The sequence below is a fragment of the Hypomesus transpacificus genome, chromosome 19 (assembly GCF_021917145.1).
Source record: "Hypomesus transpacificus isolate Combined female chromosome 19, fHypTra1, whole genome shotgun sequence".
Taxonomy (NCBI): domain Eukaryota; kingdom Metazoa; phylum Chordata; class Actinopteri; order Osmeriformes; family Osmeridae; genus Hypomesus; species Hypomesus transpacificus.
In genome coordinates, this window is record NC_061078.1 from 4,846,772 (window position 1) to 4,869,303 (window position 22,532).

The 22,532-nt window shown below is 43.2% G+C and overlaps 2 protein-coding genes across 7 annotated transcripts in view; one reads left to right on the plus strand and one right to left on the minus strand.

Annotated features, from left to right (window-relative positions):
• The first annotated feature begins 9,774 nt into the window (after window positions 1-9,774).
• pepd (peptidase D) lies at window positions 9,775-18,307 on the plus strand. Its single transcript, XM_047041437.1, has 15 exons — window positions 9,775-9,862; window positions 11,251-11,434; window positions 11,581-11,708; window positions 11,836-11,899; window positions 12,895-12,942; window positions 13,160-13,221; window positions 13,474-13,518; window positions 14,580-14,655; window positions 14,770-14,816; window positions 15,438-15,506; window positions 16,148-16,225; window positions 16,550-16,698; window positions 16,946-17,130; window positions 17,320-17,511; window positions 17,694-18,307. Exons 1-15 carry the CDS (start codon window positions 9,819-9,821, stop codon window positions 17,835-17,837), a joined length of 1,515 nt encoding a protein of 504 aa, XP_046897393.1. The 5' UTR covers window positions 9,775-9,818; the 3' UTR covers window positions 17,838-18,307.
• A 2-nt stretch (window positions 18,308-18,309) lies between these two features.
• LOC124481486 (thrombospondin type-1 domain-containing protein 4-like) overlaps window positions 18,310-22,532 on the minus strand; it is a 29,462-nt gene continuing 25,239 nt past the window's right edge. For all 6 annotated transcript variants that reach the window (XM_047041433.1, XM_047041434.1, XM_047041431.1 and 3 more), the window contains 4 exons: window positions 22,179-22,352; window positions 21,824-22,003; window positions 21,398-21,542; window positions 18,310-21,164 (listed from right to left, as the gene is read on the minus strand). In XM_047041433.1, the coding sequence (XP_046897389.1) occupies window positions 21,019-21,164; window positions 21,398-21,542; window positions 21,824-22,003; window positions 22,179-22,352 (645 nt within the window). In that variant the 3' untranslated portion in view covers window positions 18,310-21,018. The remainder of the gene's footprint in view (window positions 21,165-21,397; window positions 21,543-21,823; window positions 22,004-22,178; window positions 22,353-22,532) is intronic.

A 22,532-nucleotide genomic window follows, 5' to 3' on the forward strand; every position in this document is an offset into this window, starting at 1 on the left:
GCATGAGGACAATTTAAGAAAGAGCACTCTGCTGGATCAATTACTTACATTAGCTCTTTCTGTTAATGAAATTATCAATTTAGATTAGTCTAGTTGATTCCATAATAACTAATTACACCCCTGTCAATAACTACTGGGAACTCCTGTCATGACCGTGCAGTTTTTATTTTAATTTAGAAATTAAATTAATTTACCGCAGACACGCCATAGGTTTTAGATAGCTATGTGACGAATTTTACTGTAATGTTCCCTTTTTTTATCATAGGGTCCATGTTCCCAGTTCTCTCCCTGTGGTGTTTGGCATTTGTGTCATGCACATTGTTCTCCAGCCTGCTTCCAGATCTGAGGCACCACTGATACTGCCTGTAATTAGAAGCAGCTCGAGGATTTAATGAAGAGGCGCTCGCTTGATGGCAGCAACGCTTGAGACACTGCCAGTGGCTCCAACTTCAAAGCAGGGAGATACGGCTACACTGCACAGGCTGGGGAGAAGCTATGAGGAGATAACAAGTTGTGGCTTTCTTTTGATTTGTGGCATGCCAGGGCACTTACTGTATGAGTCCGCGGGATAGCGAGACATGCCAGCGAGGGCCATGCAGATGGATGATCAGGGGAGTGCTGCGTTTGGTGTCGTCAAAAACCAAGCCCCCTAGAATGATGAGAGTGGGTGGCGAGATAAGATACGCCACTTGGACTTCCCCCTCCTGCTGAGACCCAGTCAGAAGCCGCTACACAATAACAACCCCTCACCCCCACTCAAAGACCACCCCCATTTCCCCCTCCCTTCAGCCCACCAAGGCAGTTTGAGGGCCCAGTTCACAGTCAGTGCTCAATCTAGAACCACGTCTTTGCGTTTTGACAGGAAAAGAGTCAACTCCTGGCCAGGATAACAGGTTCCAGGGTGGCAGTAACTCTTAGCTGGTCTAGAACCATCCCACTTGGTCCAATCAGATGCTGGGGACTGGATTATTGCTACGCATCAAAGATGTCTAAAGAAGGCGTCTAAGGCATTCGTTTCTATGTGTTCATTGGTGCATTTAAGCTTGCAAAACCGAGATAATAGTCAGCACCATGTTCCACCACTTCCTGCTCATTCGGTGTTGCGCGGTAGAGTGGATCGCCGTGCAACTGGCTTAGTAATTGGTTTATGCCATCTTTGATGTTATAAAAACACGAGGGGCTAGTTTCTCAATTTGGGATTTGATTCAAACTTTTGAGCGCCAATGAGCACTTGTCATAGAAATGAATTGGATAACATCATCAACAGCTTTGATGCTTGGTCAGAACTAGACTCACGTTGTTGGAAAGATGTGAGACTTTGAGGTTCGCCCTTCCAAACACAGCCTCTGGTCAAACATTATGATGATCAACTCAAACACTAAGGGGAAAAGCAAGAAATGTTTATTTTTGCCCTCCTTTAACTAGACCGAAATATTAAACTGCTGAAAACCTGAAAACATGTTTTCTTTTTTCAGAGCTGGGAATAGCTGTTTTCCATTAGTGCACCCCAACAGTAACTTATGATAAACGTTAGTAGCCTGGTTATTCTTCCATTCCCTTTTTCAGACCGCAGTATTTTAACTTAATTTACAGCCTAAAGGTTTGCACATTAATTTAACATATTTTGAGTTAACATACACTATCTGACTACCTGACTGCACTGATCTTTGAGAAATAATTGAAAAGACTGAAGGTGTCTTTAGGCTACTCCACAGTGTGTTGTGCTACCAATGAATCATTCTCTCCAGAGAGACGTGTGAGGCAAATCGAACATACCTCATTTACTTTTAAATACTTCCTATTCAGTTCTATGTAATTGACACAGGTTGGCCACCCACACATATTAACTGCCTTTATTCCTCCAGTTCCCCCCGGAGATTACCTCCTCTCTCATTTGTTCACTATGAGATGCTCTCCAATTGCATTCAACTGTTTTATAATTAATGTTGTTATATTAATGGTATCATTAAATCTTTCATGAATGCGCTCCACATGTTTTTGTTACACAGCAGAAATAGTGCAGCAATATCGAGTAGTGCAAAACAGTATTTTTGAATAAGATTTCAAAGACAAGACTTCTATGATAAGTGATCTCTGGGAGTGATTACAATGTATGTTTCTTAATCTGAAATTGGAAATGGGAGAGACAAGCTATAAATTGCCCTCCCTTATGAAGTCCTACATGTGAAAGCCCTGAAGATGCACTTTCAAGTTTACAGTGATTATTTATCTCTGGCCCTCTTGGCTGGAGTTCCGTCTTGAATGACCATTATGTATTTGCACTAACTTTGAAGTCCTTACGCATGTAAAATAGATAAGACATCTTAATCCTAATCGTTTGGGAAAAATCTGTAATAGGATTACTCAGGGGGTAAGTGTGGGCCTCTTTAACTTTGTGTGGGGCTCCTTCTGCCTTATTCCAGCAAGCTTATAAACAGTAAATTGATAGTGGCCCATTTTATGACATACATGACCTTAGTTTTGGAATTTTCCTCAATACACTCAAATTGCTTCCAAAAGCAGCTGTCAAATGGGTAACCCTCCGCATTTGAAAATGTTCGCAAAATTTGCGACGGGATATAGGAGACAGTGATTATCCATTGAATGTCTTTCTCATTATGCCATATCTACATAGTCCCCCTCTGAGACAATACGCATTCAATCAATACTGTCATGCATCATCCTAAATTCGAATAGAATAATTGGGGGGCAAGAAAATGCCTTTCTGATTGGGAAGCACTAGGCTACAGGTCAACATTCCAGTGGGTCCTTTCTGGAATGTTGTATAACATTGTGTTCTGCACAAAATTCGCCATCCGTAAAGAATGCCACTTGGATTTTTCAAATGAGACACCAGGCTGCGGTAGTAAATATGATGCAGAGGTCAATGGACAAATAAAGGAATTTCACTCACAGCACTGGAAAATAAGGACCATTTAGCCAACATCCTGTTTCCTATGTGGTAAACAAATGCTCGTCATTCCTGCTTTCCTCCTGCATTCCTCCCCCCAAACTGCATCTGAATCATTGAACCTGGCTGGTATGTGAGAACACACTGGGAACACCTGTAGGGGTCAGCAGGTGCCTGGGCTTGAGGAACACCTAGTATGTGTCAAAGGCCATAAACTACATGTGCCAAGGCGAACAGTATAGCACACAATAGATCTACTGTGCAGAACACACCAACATGGGCTGCACAGAAGATGATATACAGCCTATGCCAACAAAAAACTCCCATTGTACAGCTACAATATCAATGGTGCCTATCTCTGTACCATGCACTAAATGCTTTTAATCTAAACACATTCTAGTGGCTAAGACTCCAGGCTCTTTATTCTCGTTAATCTGGCTGTCTGAGCTAATTTACACATTCTCCACCTAATGAGTATTTATGACCGGCCACTATTCTCAGTGTTGCCTCACCACACGCTCTACTGTTCAGCCTGCTGTACTTGACAGGGACCAATACATGGGTGTCTCCATGTGGTGGGGTGCAGATCTAGTCACCACCCACTTCTTCTCTATTTAGAGTCATTTGAGCTGCATCGTATTTCCAGAATTCTACACTGCATGCATCACCCTTACAACAGATTTGTAACATCAAAATGAACTATCAATTTTGCAGTGTACTGTATACTGTAACAATTCAAAGCTGCTCTAGGCCTACTTGTAGTTTCATAACTTTAAATCAAGAAATCATAGAAATAGTGGCAACACTTTCTAGATCAGCTGGCTGCTGTAATAACCTTTCAGCTTTCTTCCTGATTGTCAGACTCTAATTAGACTACTCATTTAACAATAAAGGGAAATACAATATACAGTCAATCATTTTACTGTACCAGTAGTTGTACAGCTTTGACTCCCTGACTTGGTCCTTTCATGGCCTTTGAAATGTAATCAGCGTAATCACCCAAGCATTCCCAGTAGTGCTTAAAGCCCTAAAAATGATCTAGCTACAGAAACACAGTTGGTCTATTCTCAGCCTGCTTTGCTAATCATTCCAATTTCCTTGGCTGTAAACAATGGCTTTGATCGCATCTTATACTCTTAGCTACACTTTGCAACTGGTTCATCTCATTCGCTAGACAAACAAGAGTGGATGTCCAGCCCATTCCTTTTTAATCCTCTGCATCTACTCAGTTTAATTGGGGCTTGTGTACATGAAGAGGTCTGTTAAAAGTGGCAATAGATAAAGAGTCCGGACAGCCTCAAATACAACACAATTATTACCTTTCCCTCCATAACTTTTGGAGTTATGACAGGTGCTTATGTGAGAGTGGAAGAGAGAGAAACAGGTGTTTATGTGAAAGTTGGCCCAGCCTGCACACTCATGTATTACTATGATCACACATGGACAAAGGGCAAATCACAGAACCCCCTCTGCTGGACGCTTTTCAAAACCGTGATCAAGCGTCCCTCGAAGCCAACTGTTGAAGGACTGAAGAAGAATGTATATATTTTGTGCTCACCCCAAGTGTTTCCTACAACTAGTGTGCCACAGAGAAATGATCAAATAGACACAATAGTCAGGTGAAAGTATGGTAATGCACAGTGGCTGTGTGGCGTTCTTCATCTGTCTTCTGAGTGAAATCTGAAGGGTTTTTGAAGGTTGTGGGTGGGATGAACACATCTGTGATGAGTCTGGAACACTCAGATCTCCTCCCTCACATACGACCTCTGCCTCAAAAGTAGTTGCATAATAATTGAAATGATTTAATAGCTAAACTGGGTGGCTTTGGAGCAATCCATTTCTGAAAAAAATAACTGACAAGGATAAATCCAGATGAAATATGAGTGCTTGTCCCATAAACCAAATCCCCCCCACCATCCCCCCACCCGTAATAAACAGCTGTCCTGTGTTATGGATGTGGATGTTACTTAACCTGCAGTGAAAAGGGCTTTGATCAGGATTTGGCTCTGCCCAGATTGCACTGACTATCCTGATCTCTTTCCCTCACCATCTGCCCTATTTACATCGCTTTAAACACATTTGCCAGTCAGTCCAAACAGTATTGCTGCAGATCCTGGCCAAACTGTTTGTTCCAGGATCTTTCTTCTGAAACTCGTGATACAGAATTTATTCTCACCATGGAAATGAGCTGCCCTGAAGTGAATCACTGCTATGTTGCAGTGACTCATACTAATGACTGAATGTGATCCAGAGCTTACATGGCTGAAGGTCAGGGTCTTTTCATAGTACCAGATTCACTCCGTCTTGTAACCCACTGAAGACTCCATGCACAACAGACGTGACGTTGATTTGCTACATCCGTTTTCAGGGGGTTGTCATAAAGGAAGAGGAGTGAGAGCTAAATCTGTATCTTGTTCATACAAGGTCAAATTTGATATTCTCATTTTATTTTACCCATTCTGCCAGTAAAAAATAATGAATTCATGAATATTGCTGCAGGTAAATCCAAAAGTACAGAAAGTTACGAATATTTGTGTGTGTGGGGTCGGGGAGTGGTGAGGGGATTGGGAATAACTTCCAAAAATAATAGTGTTTACAAATAATATCAAGTCAGGTCTGGCCACAATTTCACAGAAAACTTTTTTCAGCAGACATTTCAGCAGTACATAAAACAGAAACAGTTTGATGTATTTTGTGCTGAAGCTATAGTCACTATAGCCACTGTGAAAGTACTCAGAGGAAGGCTTCATCTTCCCTCCACACAGCACAGTGTTGTAGCCGTGGAGACAGCGGAACAGGCCCGGCCCGGCATCAATCAGCAGCCGGCTGCTGCTTGGTACCCATGCAGCAGGGCCCAGACTTGTCCGTTGCTGGATGCAAGGTTATTTACGCTGCTCTGAAGGTTTCCCCAGTATTTCTGCTGCCATGTTAATCTTGTTCAAGTCTCCAGAGCAAACCCCTTAGTGAGTTTCCTGGCTCATCTGGGCCTCCCACAAGGATATTAACAAGATGGAAACAAGCGGATCCGACTATGGGTAGAAAATCCATCTCCCGGCCTGGCATCTTCGTAGCCGGCCAGGGACTAGCGACGTTGTGTTTCAGCCACAGTGCCCGGGAAAGCACCCAGAGAATGTACCGTCTTGGTTTAAGTCAATAAAAGGACTGGGAAATGTAAGCAAGGACAACAGTTTCTTTTGTCAAACTTTGAACTTACCTTGATCCTTTTTGTTGTGTTGATACAGTCCAGGCTTGTGAGTGCTCGTGTACAACATGTGCGCTTGCGTGCTTGTATGTTTTTCTTTGTGTGAGTGGGGGGTGGGGGGGGGGAGGTTGTGTGTATGCATGTATGTGCATCACTGTACCTTGGCCATGAACAGTGTGACAGGTTTACAATTTGGTGCACATAATAATAATAAATTATAAATGTTATTTTCCAAGTCGGCTTTCTCGGCACTCAAGGACACCGTACAGAGGTATATAAAAAACATTAAAAGCAGCAGAAAAATTAGAAATATAACAACATTAAAAACAACAGAAGACAGCAGTGCAAATGACATGACCCACATGAGGGCCCTCTGACCTCTTAGTCATCCCCTGGTGTGGACAGATGTGACTCTCTGTCCATCTATCCTACTGTACCAGCAACTGTAAGACGCCATCAGATGGCTATTTCCTCTGTATTAACAGCAGTAGCTTCATTCATTACCGGTAAGAAACAAAGAGGTTTGATGCAGTAATTATTACTTGTCTGCTGCAGGCAAACTAATGAGACAAACAGTGCTTCAAATACATCTCCTGCTGCGTTGGCTTAGTTAAGAGTTGTTTCCCATCCTGGATAACAAGACACCTCCTTAACTTAATCCCCACAAACCCCCCATCCTGCTCACCTCCCTATACGTTTTGACTAGGTTTTAGGGAGGTACGGTAGGAGGAGAGCAATTTGTGAACACTCAAGAAGCCCTTTCGATTTGAAACAAGAGCAGTGGCTCTCGTATAATCATATATATTTTTTTGTATTCTTTGAACTGTACAATATTAACACTATTGTTCAGTCACATCATGTCCCTAGTCACCTCCTGAGCTACATGACTCAAAATGTAAGTCTGTCGAGACTCTGGGAGGCAATTTGGCAAGATAACTTTCTTCATATTTCTTTGGTTGGAGTACTGATATTGTTATTTAACTGTTAGATTTTCAGAGGTGCTTGATGTGTCTTCCGGGTGATGACTGGAGGACGAGAGAATGACTACTTAAAGCAGCAGGTCAGGAGCAGGGTAATGTTTGAACTGCTTTCTGAAAGATCACTTTCCGCTGATAGCGTTAGTCTCTACCAAGATTTTGTGTGACTGCGAAAACCTCTGAATAAAATTGGCTGACAAATAATCCCTCTTAACAGTTCAGTGTATATTTTATTGTCTTTTTTCTTGACCTGTTTCTGCTGTCTTGGCAGTCTTCTCTGTAGACCGTGTTTATCTTTAGCTGTTAATGATTATGGGTTGGAATACAGAGAGACCCCAGGAGTCCCATCTATGGGATGATTACACTAACAGCTTTTGAGGGAACACAGGTAATCTGGTTATCTGACCACCCACATCATCCGTATCGTCTTCCTCTCTGTTGTCTGCTGAGGGCCTCTGTGTCTGAATATATACAGTACTCTCAGGTGTAACAGCAAGCGCCCACTCAGCAAAATCCATTTCCTGTTTCTCGCGGGCAGGATTCTGTATTTTAATTAAACCTTCATTTGGGTGGCAAAGGAGTGTAAATAATCCGAGGTACAGTATGATGGAGCCCCTTGCAAGCTCAGTATCTGTCTAATTGACTGCAGCACATTGGTAACAGTAAAGCCAAACCTGCTTTGCTTCTGGAGACTGTGCTCTCTGCTCTTCGTATCTCCTTTTCTCTCTCTCTCCCTTCTCTCTCTCATTCTCCCAATCTAGCTCTATTCCTTTTTCTCTTAGTCTAGCTCTTCCTTTGCCACCTCTCCTATTCTCCCCTCTTACAAGCTAGAGGCTGGTTATCTATGATGCTCTATGATGCTCTTATATGTCTCACAAACTACTGTACTGCCACTCTCCACTGATATTTACATTAATATGGAGGAGGAAGAATCACAACAGCTCCAGCCTGTCTTGGAACTGTTGGCTCAGGTTTGGCTCTGCTATTGAAAATATATCATCATCTAAGAAAACTCTCTCTATACTTATCCAGTACATCAACTCAACAAGGCTATTCCCAGTTTGGTAAGAGGTAGAGCATCCTCACAAGGATAAACTGGACTGTTGTGTTTCAATCTATTTTTATGTGAAGAAACATACATTTGTCAACAACAAAAAATATTCCTAGTTTATTCAAACAAAACCACAATTTACGTTGTTCTGAGGTGTTTTCAAACACTTACATTTCCCAGAAAAAATTGTGGTGTGCACTTTTCCTTTTTTCGCCTTCCTTGGGTCGTTTTCTTGGAGGGCATCCTTCCAGCCACTGTAACACTCCCAAACCCTTGAGGAGTCAGGTTTGGAGTTCAAAGCGTTTCAGTTCAACTGTATCATCAGGACATGCAGCCGGCACCAGAGATAAAAATTTGGATTGAGGGGAAATGGCACTGTACTGTATCAGAGGGTGTCTTTCTCTACCCTAGGCCTCACTGAATGTTCTGCAACTTGTACTATCCTTCAGTGCTTGACCGCCACTGTTAGTGGCATGAAGATGATCGATGATAGTGAAGATGATAATGCAGATTGCTCTCTGGCCTTTCTGAAATCTGAAAAATGGCTAAATTCAAATAATGAGTGTTTGGTCAGGAGAGCCATTTCCCAGTTCAAATTAAGTCCTGAATAAACGAGCTCCCACAGAGACGGTGTGCGTCTGGTTGAAAGGGCAGATCACCAAGAGCCTCACTAATGAAGTTTAAACTCCACCACTTCTCAGCAACACTGTCCCCACACACTCAAAAACAAGAGAAATTCTTATTCACCGACAGTACTGATACCAGGTCAATACCTTTCTCGACTGAGTGTTTACTTTGTGTCATCTAAAGCACTGATAAGATTTTTTTAATAAAAAGATATGATTAACAGTGAAACTAAGTTCACCATTTGCAAACTGTATTGTATGTTTGTTTTTTTTTGTTTCCAGGGGCAGTTTAATATATTGTGCTGCACAATCAAGAAATACTGATCTGTTACTGTTTTGGTCACAGCAATGTTTTCAAAGTTACAGTTACATCTCCCCCTGTTGTTTGTATTCCAACATTACAGTAAACTTCCTCTGAGCTGCCACTGCACTTCTGGGGATGCTGGCAATAAGGTCAACCCTGTTCTGTTCATGTTTGTCTCAAGATTTATTCCAAGAAAAACTGAAGCTGAAATAGTTTAAGTGCAAAGAAATCCACTCAAACAGCAGGTTATTTGTGTGTTTTTTTCTGTACATGGGCAGAAAGTGGAGTAGCTACGTATATCACCTGGGCCATGATAGTTGCTTCTGACCATTAGAATAATGAAATAATGAAATCATAATTTATTTTGTAAAGCAAGCAACCTGATAATTAAAAAAGTATCTCGGGCGTTTTGTAAAACAGATGGGTTCATATTAAGTATGAAATGATTCTACCCCTGGACAGTTCGATTTTGTGGGTGTTACTTTAATGCAATATGAGATTGTACGACAGTAAATCCTAATAATAAACTGTACAGGTGTAGTGCGAGTGCTCCCTACAAAAGGCTGAGTGAGAAAATATCTAAATTCGTTCATACCAGTTCATACTAGTTCATACCAGAGCCTTAAATTACATGGTTCTGGTTCATACTAACGAGCAAGAACTTAGGGACAGCAGAAGTGTCTGGGGAACCAAAATCAGCTGATCAGCATTGCTGACAAAATCACGTGACACATCCGCCAAACGCACATGACCACCACTGTCTGTAGAAGTATCATGGCGGCACGTCAGGAGTAAGTTGCAATTTATCCAGTTTTAGCCTAGACTTTAGCTTTTGTGCATCCGGTCTATTTATGTATATATTTAATTTCAAGTCATATTTTGGCGTCATTAGTTATTTCGTATTGACTTGCTTAGCATATTTTGTTTGTAGAACGTTAAGGCTTGTTTAGCTCACGCCGTCGTCATCGTCGTCATCTGCCGCTTGTCCGGGGATCGGGTCGCGGGGGCAGCGACCTAAGCAGGGAGGCCCAGACTTCCCTCCCCCCGGCCACTTCCGCCAGCTCTTCCTGGGGGACCCCAAGGCGTTCCCAGGCCAGCTGAGAGACATAGTCCCTCCAGCGTGTCCTGGGTCTTCCCCGGGGCCTCTTCCCAGTGGGACGTGCCCGGAACACCTCACCAGGGAGGCGTCCAGGAGGCATCCTAATCAGATGCCCGAGCCACCTCAGCTGGCTCCTCTCGACGCGGAGGAGCAGCGGTTCTACTCTGAGCCCCTCCCGGATGACCGAGCTTCTCACCCTATCTCTAAGGGAGAGCCCGGACACCCTACGGAGAAAGCTCATTTCGGCCGCTTGTATTCGCGATCTCGTTCTTTCGGTCACTACCCATAGTTCGTGACCATAGGTGAGGGTAGGAACGTAGATCGACTGGTAAATGGAGAGCTTCGCCTTTCGACTCAGCTCCTTCTTCACCACGACGGACCGATGCAGAGCCCGCATCACTGCGGACGCCGCACCGATCCGCCTGTCGACCTCGCGCTCCATTCTTCCCTCACTCGTGAACAAGACCCCGAGATACTTGAACTCCTCCGCTTGGTTCAGGATCACGCCAGTTTTTCATAATCGGCCAGGTTTGTTTTGATTGGCGCTGGTGTATAGTGACTAGAAACTCTAAGGAATTGTTGGACATTATGCTGTATGATTTTGTAGTTTCTAAATGTTTTTGTTCTGCTATCTTGGTCGTCGTTGTCTGTTGCAGTGTTTTGACATTACATTCTGTGTTGACCTGTCAAAGTCCTGTGCAGTTGGGTGATAAATTATGCTTAGGCTGCGTCGTTGTTTGAACTTTGATCGTGTCGCAGCTTCTTATCCAGAGCATCCTTGTTACTCAGTTATAGTTCACAGTCATACTTACCCTAGATCCCTGTTTTATCTTGATCATGGATGTCTTGATAAAAAATACTAGGCCTCGATCCGACTCAATCAATTGCCCATAGACCTATCTCCAACAGTTTTCCACTGTTGCTTTTCAAGGTATTCAGAGAAGTAATTTGTCTTTTGTTTTCATTAACTTAGCTACTTCTTAGAAGTGTCAAGCTACAGTACAAGTATGTACAATGCATGGGAAGTCTCTTGGTAGTACTGTAGGTAACCCATATCCCCCTGTCTTCTGTTCAATCCAGATCTGTGTATTGGCTGGGGAAGGACACTCTAAGGGTGTCAGCAGCTCTGTTTGCTGAGAACCGCAGGCGGCTGTGCCAGGGCCTGAGGGCCAAGGAGGGGCTGCTGCCCAAGTCTGTGGTGCTGCTGCAGGGTGGCGAACAGAAGCAGAGGTACTGCACCGATACGGACATACTATTCAGACAGGTAGGCTGCTGACAGGTCTCAGCTTAGCAAAAGGCTACTATGTTCAATATCTCTAATATCTGGATGTACATTTTTTTTGTAGACTGACTGATGATGTCTGTGCAGTTAGTGTTAGCTCACTGTGCTTGTTTCATGTAATTCTGTAGGAGTCCTTCTTTCACTGGGCGTTTGGTGTGACTGAAGCAGATTGCTATGGAGCAATTGATGTGGACACAGGAAAGTCTGTTTTGTTTGTTCCCAAGCTTCCGGAAAGCTATGGAACCTGGATGGGAGAGTGAGTTGCATCTTCATGTTGAAACTTTCTCAGATTTGGCCTTTATGCAGTTTACATGCAGGTCATCCGTTTGAAGTAAAGTAACCACAACATTCTAGTTAAATTATTTCTCTGTATTTGCTGACAGGATCTACCCAAGAGAACATTTCCAGCAGAAGTATGCAGTGGATGAAGTGAAGTACACCTGTGATGTAAGTGTGCTTCAGTGCTTATCCAAGTGGGCTTTGTCTGCAAGATCTTATCTTTACAAAGACCTTATAACCAGACTTTGAACCACCCCTGGTTAGAGACACTGTGGTGTATAACTATATAATGGAACTGATTAAGGTACATTGCTTCATACTTTGATCGTAAACCGTGAATAAGTGCACGTGTGATAGGTGAAGCAACTGGTGCATCATAATTATGGTCAGAAATTTGCCAGATCACTCATGGCAGAGCACTCCTCTTTCAAACGCTTTCCATCACGTCGGTCTCAAACCAAACACAGGGAGATGATGAATGTTGGAAGGAAACAGCTGTTATCCCTGTAGACTTGGATGGTGATTAGCTAAATGTTAGCTGTCTCTTTTAGGCGTATGGCACATTAAGATTCAGTTTTCATGCAGCGGATTTCCACTCTACCCAATGGTCTTTTAAGATGTAGACGTGTGTATGATACTTAAGCTTCAACAGGGACAGCAGAAAAGTTTGATTCCTTGAACTCTTAACCTTGAGATCTAGTTTAAGAGTAGAATGTAATGTAGATAACAAATTGCCCCTTAGTTATTCACAGCATCAGGATATGGGATTAACAGGTTTCAAAGGTGTCATATTATTTCTACCCAAAGCTGTTATCCTCTCAAAGCTACTGTACAGATGCCTTCAGAAAATAAGGGTTTCAAAGTTGTATAACCGCAATCTTTCATTACATTTCTCCAGTGAACTTGGGCTGCAGTAGCTGACATTTGCGTTGTTTTCTGAGGATTAATAAACAGTGCTAAAATCATTGAGTGTTGACGTTTAACACTACCAGTTGGGTCATATCGTCATGTGCACATGAACAGTCATGACCTTCCATTCTGCAGCTTAGCTTCATGAGGAACCTCAGGTTAACCGTCAGATGAAACCTGCCTCCTCTGACAGTGATCTCAACACAGATAGCATTGATGCTAGAATGTGATTTAAGTTCATTGTTGTCCTCCAGATCCCTGATGCCCTGGCCAACATGTCAGCAGCCGTCCTTTTAACCCTGGTATGTCTTTTTATGTTTTTTTTAATAATGCATAGTTACACACTTATCAAGTGTCATTGCATTCCTCTTACAGTCATATCATTTGGGATTAGCTCATTTTTTCATTGTAGGCTATGCTGATGGTATCCGATTCTATGGTTCTGTACCCTTGCAACGTTGAAATATTGATATTTACATGGAATGGAAAACTGCCTTCATAAGTGCATTTGTCTTCCAGAGAGGACAGAACACAGATAGTGGGAGTATCTGCCGCGAAGCCTCCTTTGAGGGAATCAGCCGGTATGTTGAATTGGTATCAATGACTCAGTATAATTGTACATTGTTAAAAGGAGGTCTTGTATTAGCAAGCATGCAGGATATCAGTTATTTATCTAATTTTGGAACTAATTTGGTGGAAATTAATATGCTAGCTTTAGTAGCTTCTGCTTGTAAGTTATCCATTCGTGCTAACATGATCTAGTGTTCTGTTGTCCTGAAACTATTACTACCTCAAATCTTTTTTTAAATGGTCATCTCTTTTTATTTGAATAGATTCCAAGTAAACAACACCGTTCTGCATCCAGTCATTGTGGAGTGGTAAGCAGATTTAATTTCACTTCTTGTTTTCTTTAGTGATCCTTTCAAGTGCTTGTATAGAGAAAGGTGTTAATTCCTCCATAGCAATTTACAAAGGCTTCAAAAAGCTAATGTAGTAGTTCACAGAGCCTCATTTCACCTGCAGTGAGCCACTGGCCACAGCTTGAGCGTCCTGAGGTAATTATGTGTCTGTAGTCAGCAGCAAGGCTTGTTCTCTGGCTGTGAGCCTCCTGACAGGGTTGTAAGCCAGTCTGCTGAGCTGTAATGGTCTTCGTGCCTGCCTGGCTATCCTTGGCATTAGGCTGTCTAGCTCCACCATCCTGATGAATCCTGACATTTCTGAAATAAGGGAGACATTCAGGCACCTCGAAGGAGAGAAGAAAATTACATTTCCTTGTGTTTCAAGCTGCAAAAATATGGAACTATAAATATGAATATATTATAGAGCATTTAATACCCATTGTCTAATCAGAGAGATATCAATGCAGCCGTAACCATGGGTTACGGGTAAGTCTGTTGGGACTTTTGGTTGAACCATGTTAGACGACTGTGGTTGTTTTTACACTTTTACACTGACTCATCTGAGGTGACTGTTTTTCGAATGTAAGGAAGAATCATCTAATGACAAAGAATAATGAGCGGAACCAAGAATAGACTGTTAAAAGGAAACACCTCACTAATAAGATAGCATGGCCCGATTTTCTGAGTGAGAAGTGAGCAATATTCTGCAGAGGTAAGATACGAGTATAGCTTCTGTAATTTATAAATTTTTGAGGTGTGTGCTTAACATAAATCAATGTAGGCCTTTTCTCAGTGGTGTAAACACCAACATTTCCTGTATTAAAGTGATATAAATTCCCTTCCCACAGTCCAACATTTACAGCAACCACATATTCAGATTCCTCTGTGGTTGTTTAGCCTGTGGCTTGATGCTGGGTGCTACAAAATGTGTTTATGCATGACAACATTGATTCATGTACACCTGGAAGGGCACTTAGTCACAGCACACTCACACATTAAAGGCATGCGTTTCTCAAATCCTTGTTCCTCCTGTCCTGCAGCCGTCTGATTAAGACTGATATGGAGCTGGAGGTCCTGCGCTACACTAACAGGATTTCCAGTGAAGCCCATAAAGAGGTGAGATCCTGCAGGGCCCCATACCCCGCCGCAGGGGCAAGGAGCTGTTTTATTTTACATAGCATGACTGATATGAGATGACCTAAATTAGTCTGTTTGATCCTCCCTCCACAGCTTATGAAGCATGTGAAACCTGGCCAGAAAGAGTATGAGATGGAGAGGTGAGAGAACATCTTGAAATGTTGGTGATGGTGCTGCTGAAACCAGACATAGTGGATTTGTTGATCTGTTGTGCTTGACGCATCTGACAAGTAGCTGTTTTGTTGGTTGGCTATTAGAACACGGGGTGCACTTAGAACAAACACCTCTTCAGAAGGTGTAGGAAGTACAACACTGGGGTCCCTGTCAAATCCAGTCATGCGTTTTTCGTACTAGATCTGCAGATTCCCACCACCACTGATGAAACTCCATGGTAGAAATTGTTTTTATTTTACAACATATTCATATCAAGCATCTTCAGTGACCTTTTATCTGCTTTGCATCCTGATGCTAATATTGAGCTGCCAGAGATGCTGGGGCGTTTGACGGTTCTGCCTGGGTGATGATTAGAGAAGAAGGGGAAGGCTAGTTAAAGCAGCAGGTCAAGAGCAGGGCAGAAGTGTTTGAACTCCCCTTCTGAAAACCCCTTTGAGCTGACCAGCTCCCGATTCCTCTGATCTCCAATAATTGAATTACGTTTTTAGGAGACAGAAAATCAAGTCATTTGATAATTTTCTATGTTGCATATCTGTTTAATTCAGTTTGTTGAATGTATTTTAGCCTGATGTTTCTCTGTCCTCCAGTCTGTTCCAGCACTACTGCTACACACGCGGTGGGATGCGTCACACCTCCTACACCTGCATCTGTGGGACGTAAGACACCAAAACCTCTTCCTCCACACTTTTACAAAGGGAAGGCTTTAGCAGCGTATGAAACAGTCTAGCCACCAACCCACATTTACACTGCCTTCCAAAGGGAGATATAAGAGTTATTAGTAATCAATAGGATGACCACTATTTTACGCTTCCAGTGTTCTTGGTGTCCATCTTCCTGACATCTGACCTTCCTTAGAGGTCCCTTCCGGGAAAACGGTTCAAAGTTTTCTGGTTTAATTGTTTCATCACTAACCGAAGATGGCACTGGGAATAAACTAGAATTCAGGGAGGAACGTTTGCCACTGCAATCACTTTGACCATTGCCGCGGGAACTCGGGGTGCTGAGTGTGCTGCAGCACCCCCTGCTGACAGCACCACAATTTAAAATGATGTGACTTGAAAATCCACAACCGTGGCACTGCCCCGCAACATTAAGCCCACCCAGCACCCCCCTGATAAAATATGTTCCCGCGGCTATGTCTCTAACGACTATTTTCAGAGATTTCTGAGGACTATTCCAAATGAAACACACTGCTGTCAAAGGGGCCAATTCAAACTGATGATTCACAATGCTGATTAGAGGTCACATCTTGATCATGTAGCCTATTTGTGATGGTTGCGTCTGCCTTGTACACCAGTGGAAACAACTCCTCAGTTCTGCACTATGGTCATGCTGGGGCTGCCAACGACAAGACCATCATGGATGGAGACATGTGGTGAGTCAGCAAAACCTTTGATTTAATTTCTTTGGGCCGCTGTCCTTTATCTTTCATGGCCCCCTGGTTTCCTTATGGACCGGAGGCAGTGTGCTCTGCTGTGTGTTTAAGTGTGGAGATTGAAAGTGGTTGTGTGGAGCACCTATGGTGACACAATTTGAGCAACTCTGGAAAGGAAACATCCACGGCTCTCAAAATGTGCGTTTATAGACTCTTGTGTACATGCTGTGAACAATTTCTATGATTTATATTCAGAAAACACAAATAGGCCTTGAGCCAAGCTGTGGCTTCACTCAACTGTGCGTGTGCGTGTGTCACCTGCAGTCTGTTTGACATGGGTGGAGAGTACTACTGCTACTCCTCCGACATCACCTGCTCCTTCCCAGCCAATGGCAAATTCACTCCAGACCAGAAGGCCATCTACGAGGCTGTGCTGAAGTCATCTCGGGACGTCTTGGCTGCTCTCAAGCCAGGTACTGTTTTACCACAGAGGACATTCAAGCCTCAGCTGAATGGAGGGGTATTAAAATTATTCTTTAATTCGCTATTTCTTTTTTGTGTGAAATACAATTACACACACTACACTTTTATCATTTGTAATGCCACTATACCTGACAAGTTTGACGACAGTCCTAACTAGGGTTGCGCAAGTTGTTGATTTGACCGATTTTGGCCTAAAGAAATATGACCTTAAAACTGGTATCAAATGATGTGTTGTAGGGGTGAAGTGGACTGAGATGCATCGTCTGGCAGACCGAGTGCACCTGGAGGAGCTTGTGAAGATTGGCATCCTGAGTGGCAGCGTGGAGGACATGCTGAAGGTGCACATGGGCTCGGTCTTCATGCCCCATGGCCTGGGACATCTGCTGGGCATCGACGTGCATGACGTCGGGGGGTACCCAGAGGTATATTGCTGCTGTTTATATGTATTTACGTTACCATGGGTTGTGCAGCTTCACTGCCTTTGTGATTAGCACAGATGACAACAGGCGAACGCACATTATAAAGGACACAGTAGCATTTTCAAACTTGAGTTGGAAGTTGTGTCAGTGGAATGGTGTGTGTGCATATGCGTGGTCTCCTTCGTCTATCAGGGGGTGGAGCGTATCGGCGAGCCTGGCCTGAAGAGCTTGAGGATGGGCCGTCTGGTGAGGGAGCGCATGGTCCTGACGGTGGAGCCCGGCATCTACTTCATCAACCATCTCCTGGACCAGGCCCTGGCTAACCAAGCCCAGAACTGCTTCATCAACAACCAAGTGCTGGCCCGCTTCCGTGGCTTCGGAGGGGTTAGTAGTAATAACAAGTGGCTATCAACATCATAAAATAAGAAATCCAATCAATTTTCAGCCCAGGGTTGTTTTTTATTAATATATATATATACATATTTTTTTTTTTTTAATACTGATTATTGATGTATAATTATCAGGTCATCACAAATGTAATAAAGGCCCCATGTTTATGTGTCCAGGTGCGCATCGAGGATGACATTGCAGTGACTGCTAACGGCGTGGAACTGCTTACCTGTGTGCCTCGTACCGTGGAGGAGATTGAGGCCTTCATGGCTGACACAAGTAAATCCTTTAGTCCCGTTGTTGTTAGCGACAAGTTCTGAAGATCCAAACCCTCATTCAATCACCAAGCCAATCTTACCAGATACAACAGTGTATTTTCACTCGCTGACATGAAAAAAACTTGTCTGAAAAGGATTCAAATAAACTTCCTTACATCACCTTAACCAAAATCAATGATTAATGAGATACATTACGTTTTGTAAAAGATAAACCTTTCAATTAAAAGAGGTTTCTGCTCAGTAAAGCAAAACTTTGCTGTATTACCCAAACAAATTCAACATGCATGTTCAACCTCTTGCTGTATTTTGCACTCACAACGACTCTTAACACTTTACAGACTTGCTATGGCCAGAAGTCACCCACAGGCTTGCTATAAAACAGTGTTTAAGGTCAATAGTATTTCAGTGCCTGATAGATTGCTTTCTGGCTTTTTAAACATGTTATTCTTGGTATATGCTTTTTATAATTCTCCTTTAACTATTGAACAAATTAAACCCTTCGATTTGCAGTCGTCTAGTGTGTGATATGTAGATTAAGAATGAATGTGTGCAGAGAGGTATGTTTGAACAGTGAGCAGCACCAATCTACACAGCCCACCGTGTCAACCATCAACTGGTATTGTGTGCCTATTACCATTTCTTGGTAGGTAATTTCTGTCCTCAAAAGTGTGAAAATGGACACGGCTTCTAGATTCCTTTTCTAATTAAAATGGTTTTGTCAAACAGTAGCCTATTATGCCAACTATAAAATAAACCAGAAAGAAGCCCCAAATGAATCAGGAGGCAACTTTCATTGAAATCCTGACGAGGTAAGGTGAATTGCAGTGTAATTTGAGACTCGCAAACCACATGAAGGGATGATGAATGTCGGAGGGAAACAGCTTTTGCCCTGTAGACCTGGATGGTGATTCGTTAAATGTTAGCTGTCTCTTTCAGGCAAATGGCACATTAAGATTCAGTATTCATGCAGTGGTTTCAGCACTACCCAAATATCTTTTTTTCCTTCTTTCATGGCTTGTTTGTCAAAAATGAGCAGGTGGGTGTAGTAGAAACAGGAAAAGTGTTTTTTCTTATGTTATTATTCCTGGCAGTCATAATATGTGAAGTGTTTATTCTTCTATAGAAAATGACAGAGGGCACAAATAGTAGTAGTCTACAGAGCTTTATTCCACCTGCAGTGAGCCACTGGCCACAGCTTGAGCGTCCTGAGGTAATTATGTGTCTGTAGTCAGCAGCAGGGCTTGTTCTCTGGCTGTGAGCCTCCTGGCAGGGTTGTAAGCCAGTCTGCTCAGCTGTAATGGTCTTCGTGCCTGCCTGGCTATCCTTGGCATTAGGCTGTCTAGCTCCACCATCCTGATGAACAACCAGCTAGTTTCCACTAGGTGGAGTACTCTTCTTACCTCTGAGACAAAAGATAATTAGCAAGAAAACGTTTATATAAATCTTTTCACATAGAACTGAACTATCAGTTTGTGGTATGGACATTTCTCAATGGGGCCAAGTTTTTCCATCACCTTTTTGACAACCATTTGACAATACATTGTTCAGATTTTGTATAAACATCATTAATAGTTTATTCATACTGTCAAAAACACTGCATGTCAATCAAAACCTGAACATAAAACATGAAAAGTTATATGAATAATGATGCATTATCTGCATTAGCAATTCAAAAACGGATGTATCTGTGTGGTGTGTTTTGATAAATAATAGTGTAACATTTATGACACATTCAATATGGTTATTTTCTTAACTATAACATACACTTTATAGACCTTGTTAAGGCGTCTGAGATCATACCAGACTTTGTGACTTTGAATGACATACATAGCTGTCATGGATAAGCTGAACACTACTTGGAGGGTGCTTGACTGGATGAAATCAGAATGGTCATTCTATGTAGAAATATCAAGTTCCCTCCACAAGTCTTACATCCATCACACATCAAAAGATGCAATGTTTGTTGAAAATTGCCTACATACCTAAAAACGAACCTTGCATTTGCACCATTTGTTACGTACCAACATTATAGAAATGAAACAACTTAAAAAATAGATGAAAATAAGATTTATTGGAAAATATGTTCCAGTCTTCACTAGAGTGTATGCTCTACCCTTCTCTAAAAATGTATCAGCATGCAGCAAACCATCTGTTTTAACCATCTAATGAGCTCTGGAATGCCTACATCCATGTAGCGGTTTGGTGGAGGTGCCAGTGGATGCTTCAACCCTGCCGCCAAAAGGGGCCACTGGTGACTGATAAAACAGCCCCCCACCCCCCAGGGATCCCTGCAAAGAAATAAAGAGGGCTCTCTATTTAGTCACTGGGCAGATTCACTGAACAAGCCTCAAAGTCATCCATCCATCCATTCATTCATTCATTCATATATACGAAATACCCAGAAGGCAGTGCTGCAAAACAGACAATAGGGACAGGTAGATCTTGGAGGAGAGCATTGTTGTCGGACATTTGTAAAGAGTATAGAGTAGTAAAGAGACTTTGAAGGAAATACTGAGTTGTGTGAGGATATGACTTATCTTTGGTCAACTTAAGGGTTTATGTGATGAAGGCAACTGATGCCTTCCTGACACATGCTATAGGAAGTGGTGATTCAAGGGCAAGGGCAACTTCATACTACATGGATTTATTAATCATCATACCATAAATATGTGGCTGTTTTAGAATTTAAAAAAAGCTTATTAGAATGTGTGTACAGTCTATGCATTTTCTCAAACACAATGTTTGAAATGTGTTCTGTTTTGACTGCCTGTGAACCACAGGCCAGCAGTGGCTGGGACTACAAGCCCCAGACACTGAAGCCTCCCTCCTTGTCTTTAGGTCACAGGGCATGTGAGTGACAGCCACAAACTGCTCTTCCATAAACAAGGAGAAGAGACAGATCATTTTTATTGGACGGTTCCGGTTACCGCCCATAAAGTGGTTCCAGATTCTCCTGTTTGATGTCCATCAAAGCTCCACTCATGCCCCGTAAATCTCCACCATCACAAGCTGGTCCCTTTCTCAATGGCCGTCACCGAGGCTTGTTCAGTTCTCTCAGTTTATAGTAATGGGACTTCAATGTAACCAGGTCCACCAAAAGGCTTGATGCAGGCTATCCCCACCACACTCCCCCATGCGTCAGCGTATGACCCAGGGACGGAGGACCTTCCCTGGGTACTGTGCTTGCCCCAGCTGGAGGTGGCAGGCCCGCGGGAGGGGCGGGTTAGCTGTTGCGCCCCCTGTATGTGGACTGTCTGTGGGCCACGCGTGAGCAGGAAGCACAGCACGTGGTCTTGTAGTAGTCGTACACACACAGGCGAGCCTGGACCACCACGTTACAGTTGAAGTACTTATCTCTGCAGTTCTCGTCTGGAATCAGTCAAACAACAAGTCAGAATATAAAGCTATTCATGTTTTCTAAGTTGTGCATAGCACAACATAAAACTATGTTGTATGTCTATCACAACAAAATGCAATTCATTGATGACATCATGATTACGTTATTACATCATGCTTCCCACAGTATTTAGTGGCACTTGTGGAAATGTATTGTAACTGCAGGTGTTCAAAAGCGGGGATTACACTTGGTGGTTGTGACTGACCTATGTGAGGCACGCAGGGCTCTGGGTGACACTCCTCCCTGTCCGCAGGTCTCTGCTGCTCCCCACAGTCCTCACTGGGCTGCATGTCATCTGACAGACATCGCACCTCCCGCACACGGAACCCCCCCTCACACGTCTTGGAGCACTACAAGAAGAAAGGCAACAGGAGAAATCTGAAGCCTCCCGAACAAACGATTGTACACAGAACATCACCCTCATACATACATGGACTTCATCAGTCCTGTTTGAATGCCATGAAAGGGGACATTTCTAATCCTAAATTAAGTGTTACCCAATGTGTGCTAAAAGGTCAGGAAAACGTCAACTGAAGCTAATGGAGAAGAATAAGGAACTAGATGTTTTCTATGAGCTGGAAATGTGTGTGTATGTGGAAGGATATGTGTGCGTGTGTGTGTGCTTACTCACAGCGCTCCAGTCTGTGTGGTACCACTTGGCCCCGCAGGCCTTTATGTGGCAGGTCTGCTGCCCCAGGGGCCGATCCAGCGAGGAACATTCATACGGGGGCATGACGGTGTGGCCTTCATCCGTCTTCATCAGACACACCACCACCCTCTGCTGGCTGCCCGTGCCACACTCTGCTGAACACTAAACAACACACGTATACACACCGTTCAGGCTTGTGACATCATGGAAGCAGTGAGGCACCCTCTGTAACAATTGACTGTGAAATCAAATTAGCCCAAGCCAAAGCTATCTCCGAAACACATACATCCTGTATGTACTGTACACACACATGCACACACACAGTCTCTCCTCCTACCTGGCTCCAGGGGCCTGTGAACCAGTCGATGCGACTCTCACATGGACCCTGGTTGCACACCTGGGAGTCGGCCGGACGCTCGTGACCACACCCCTCCAGGGGCAGGCTGCTGATGTGATTGGTCAGGCACAGCACACCTCGCGTCCGGACACCCATCCCACACTCGGCAGAACACTACGAGGATCACAGACACGTTATGAGGCGGATGAAACTACAGTATATATCTACAGGTGCAAAAGTATCAGTTCCCCACTAAAAGCACTACCAATGGAAATGACACAGTATGTACAGTACACATGGACATATTTCGATGCAGACCAAACCAAACTAAGGACCACAGAGGAAGTGTAGTGT

Coding starts and splice junctions, on each gene's coding strand:
- pepd (XM_047041437.1), top strand. CDS start 9,819: ATGACCACCACTGTCTGTAGAAGTATCATGGCGGCACGTCAGGA. Junction 15,507..16,147: donor TACACCTGCATCTGTGGGAC/GTAAGACACCAA, acceptor CTTGTACACCAG/TGGAAACAACTCCTCAGTTC. Junction 16,699..16,945: donor CTTGGCTGCTCTCAAGCCAG/GTACTGTTTTAC, acceptor GATGTGTTGTAG/GGGTGAAGTGGACTGAGATG.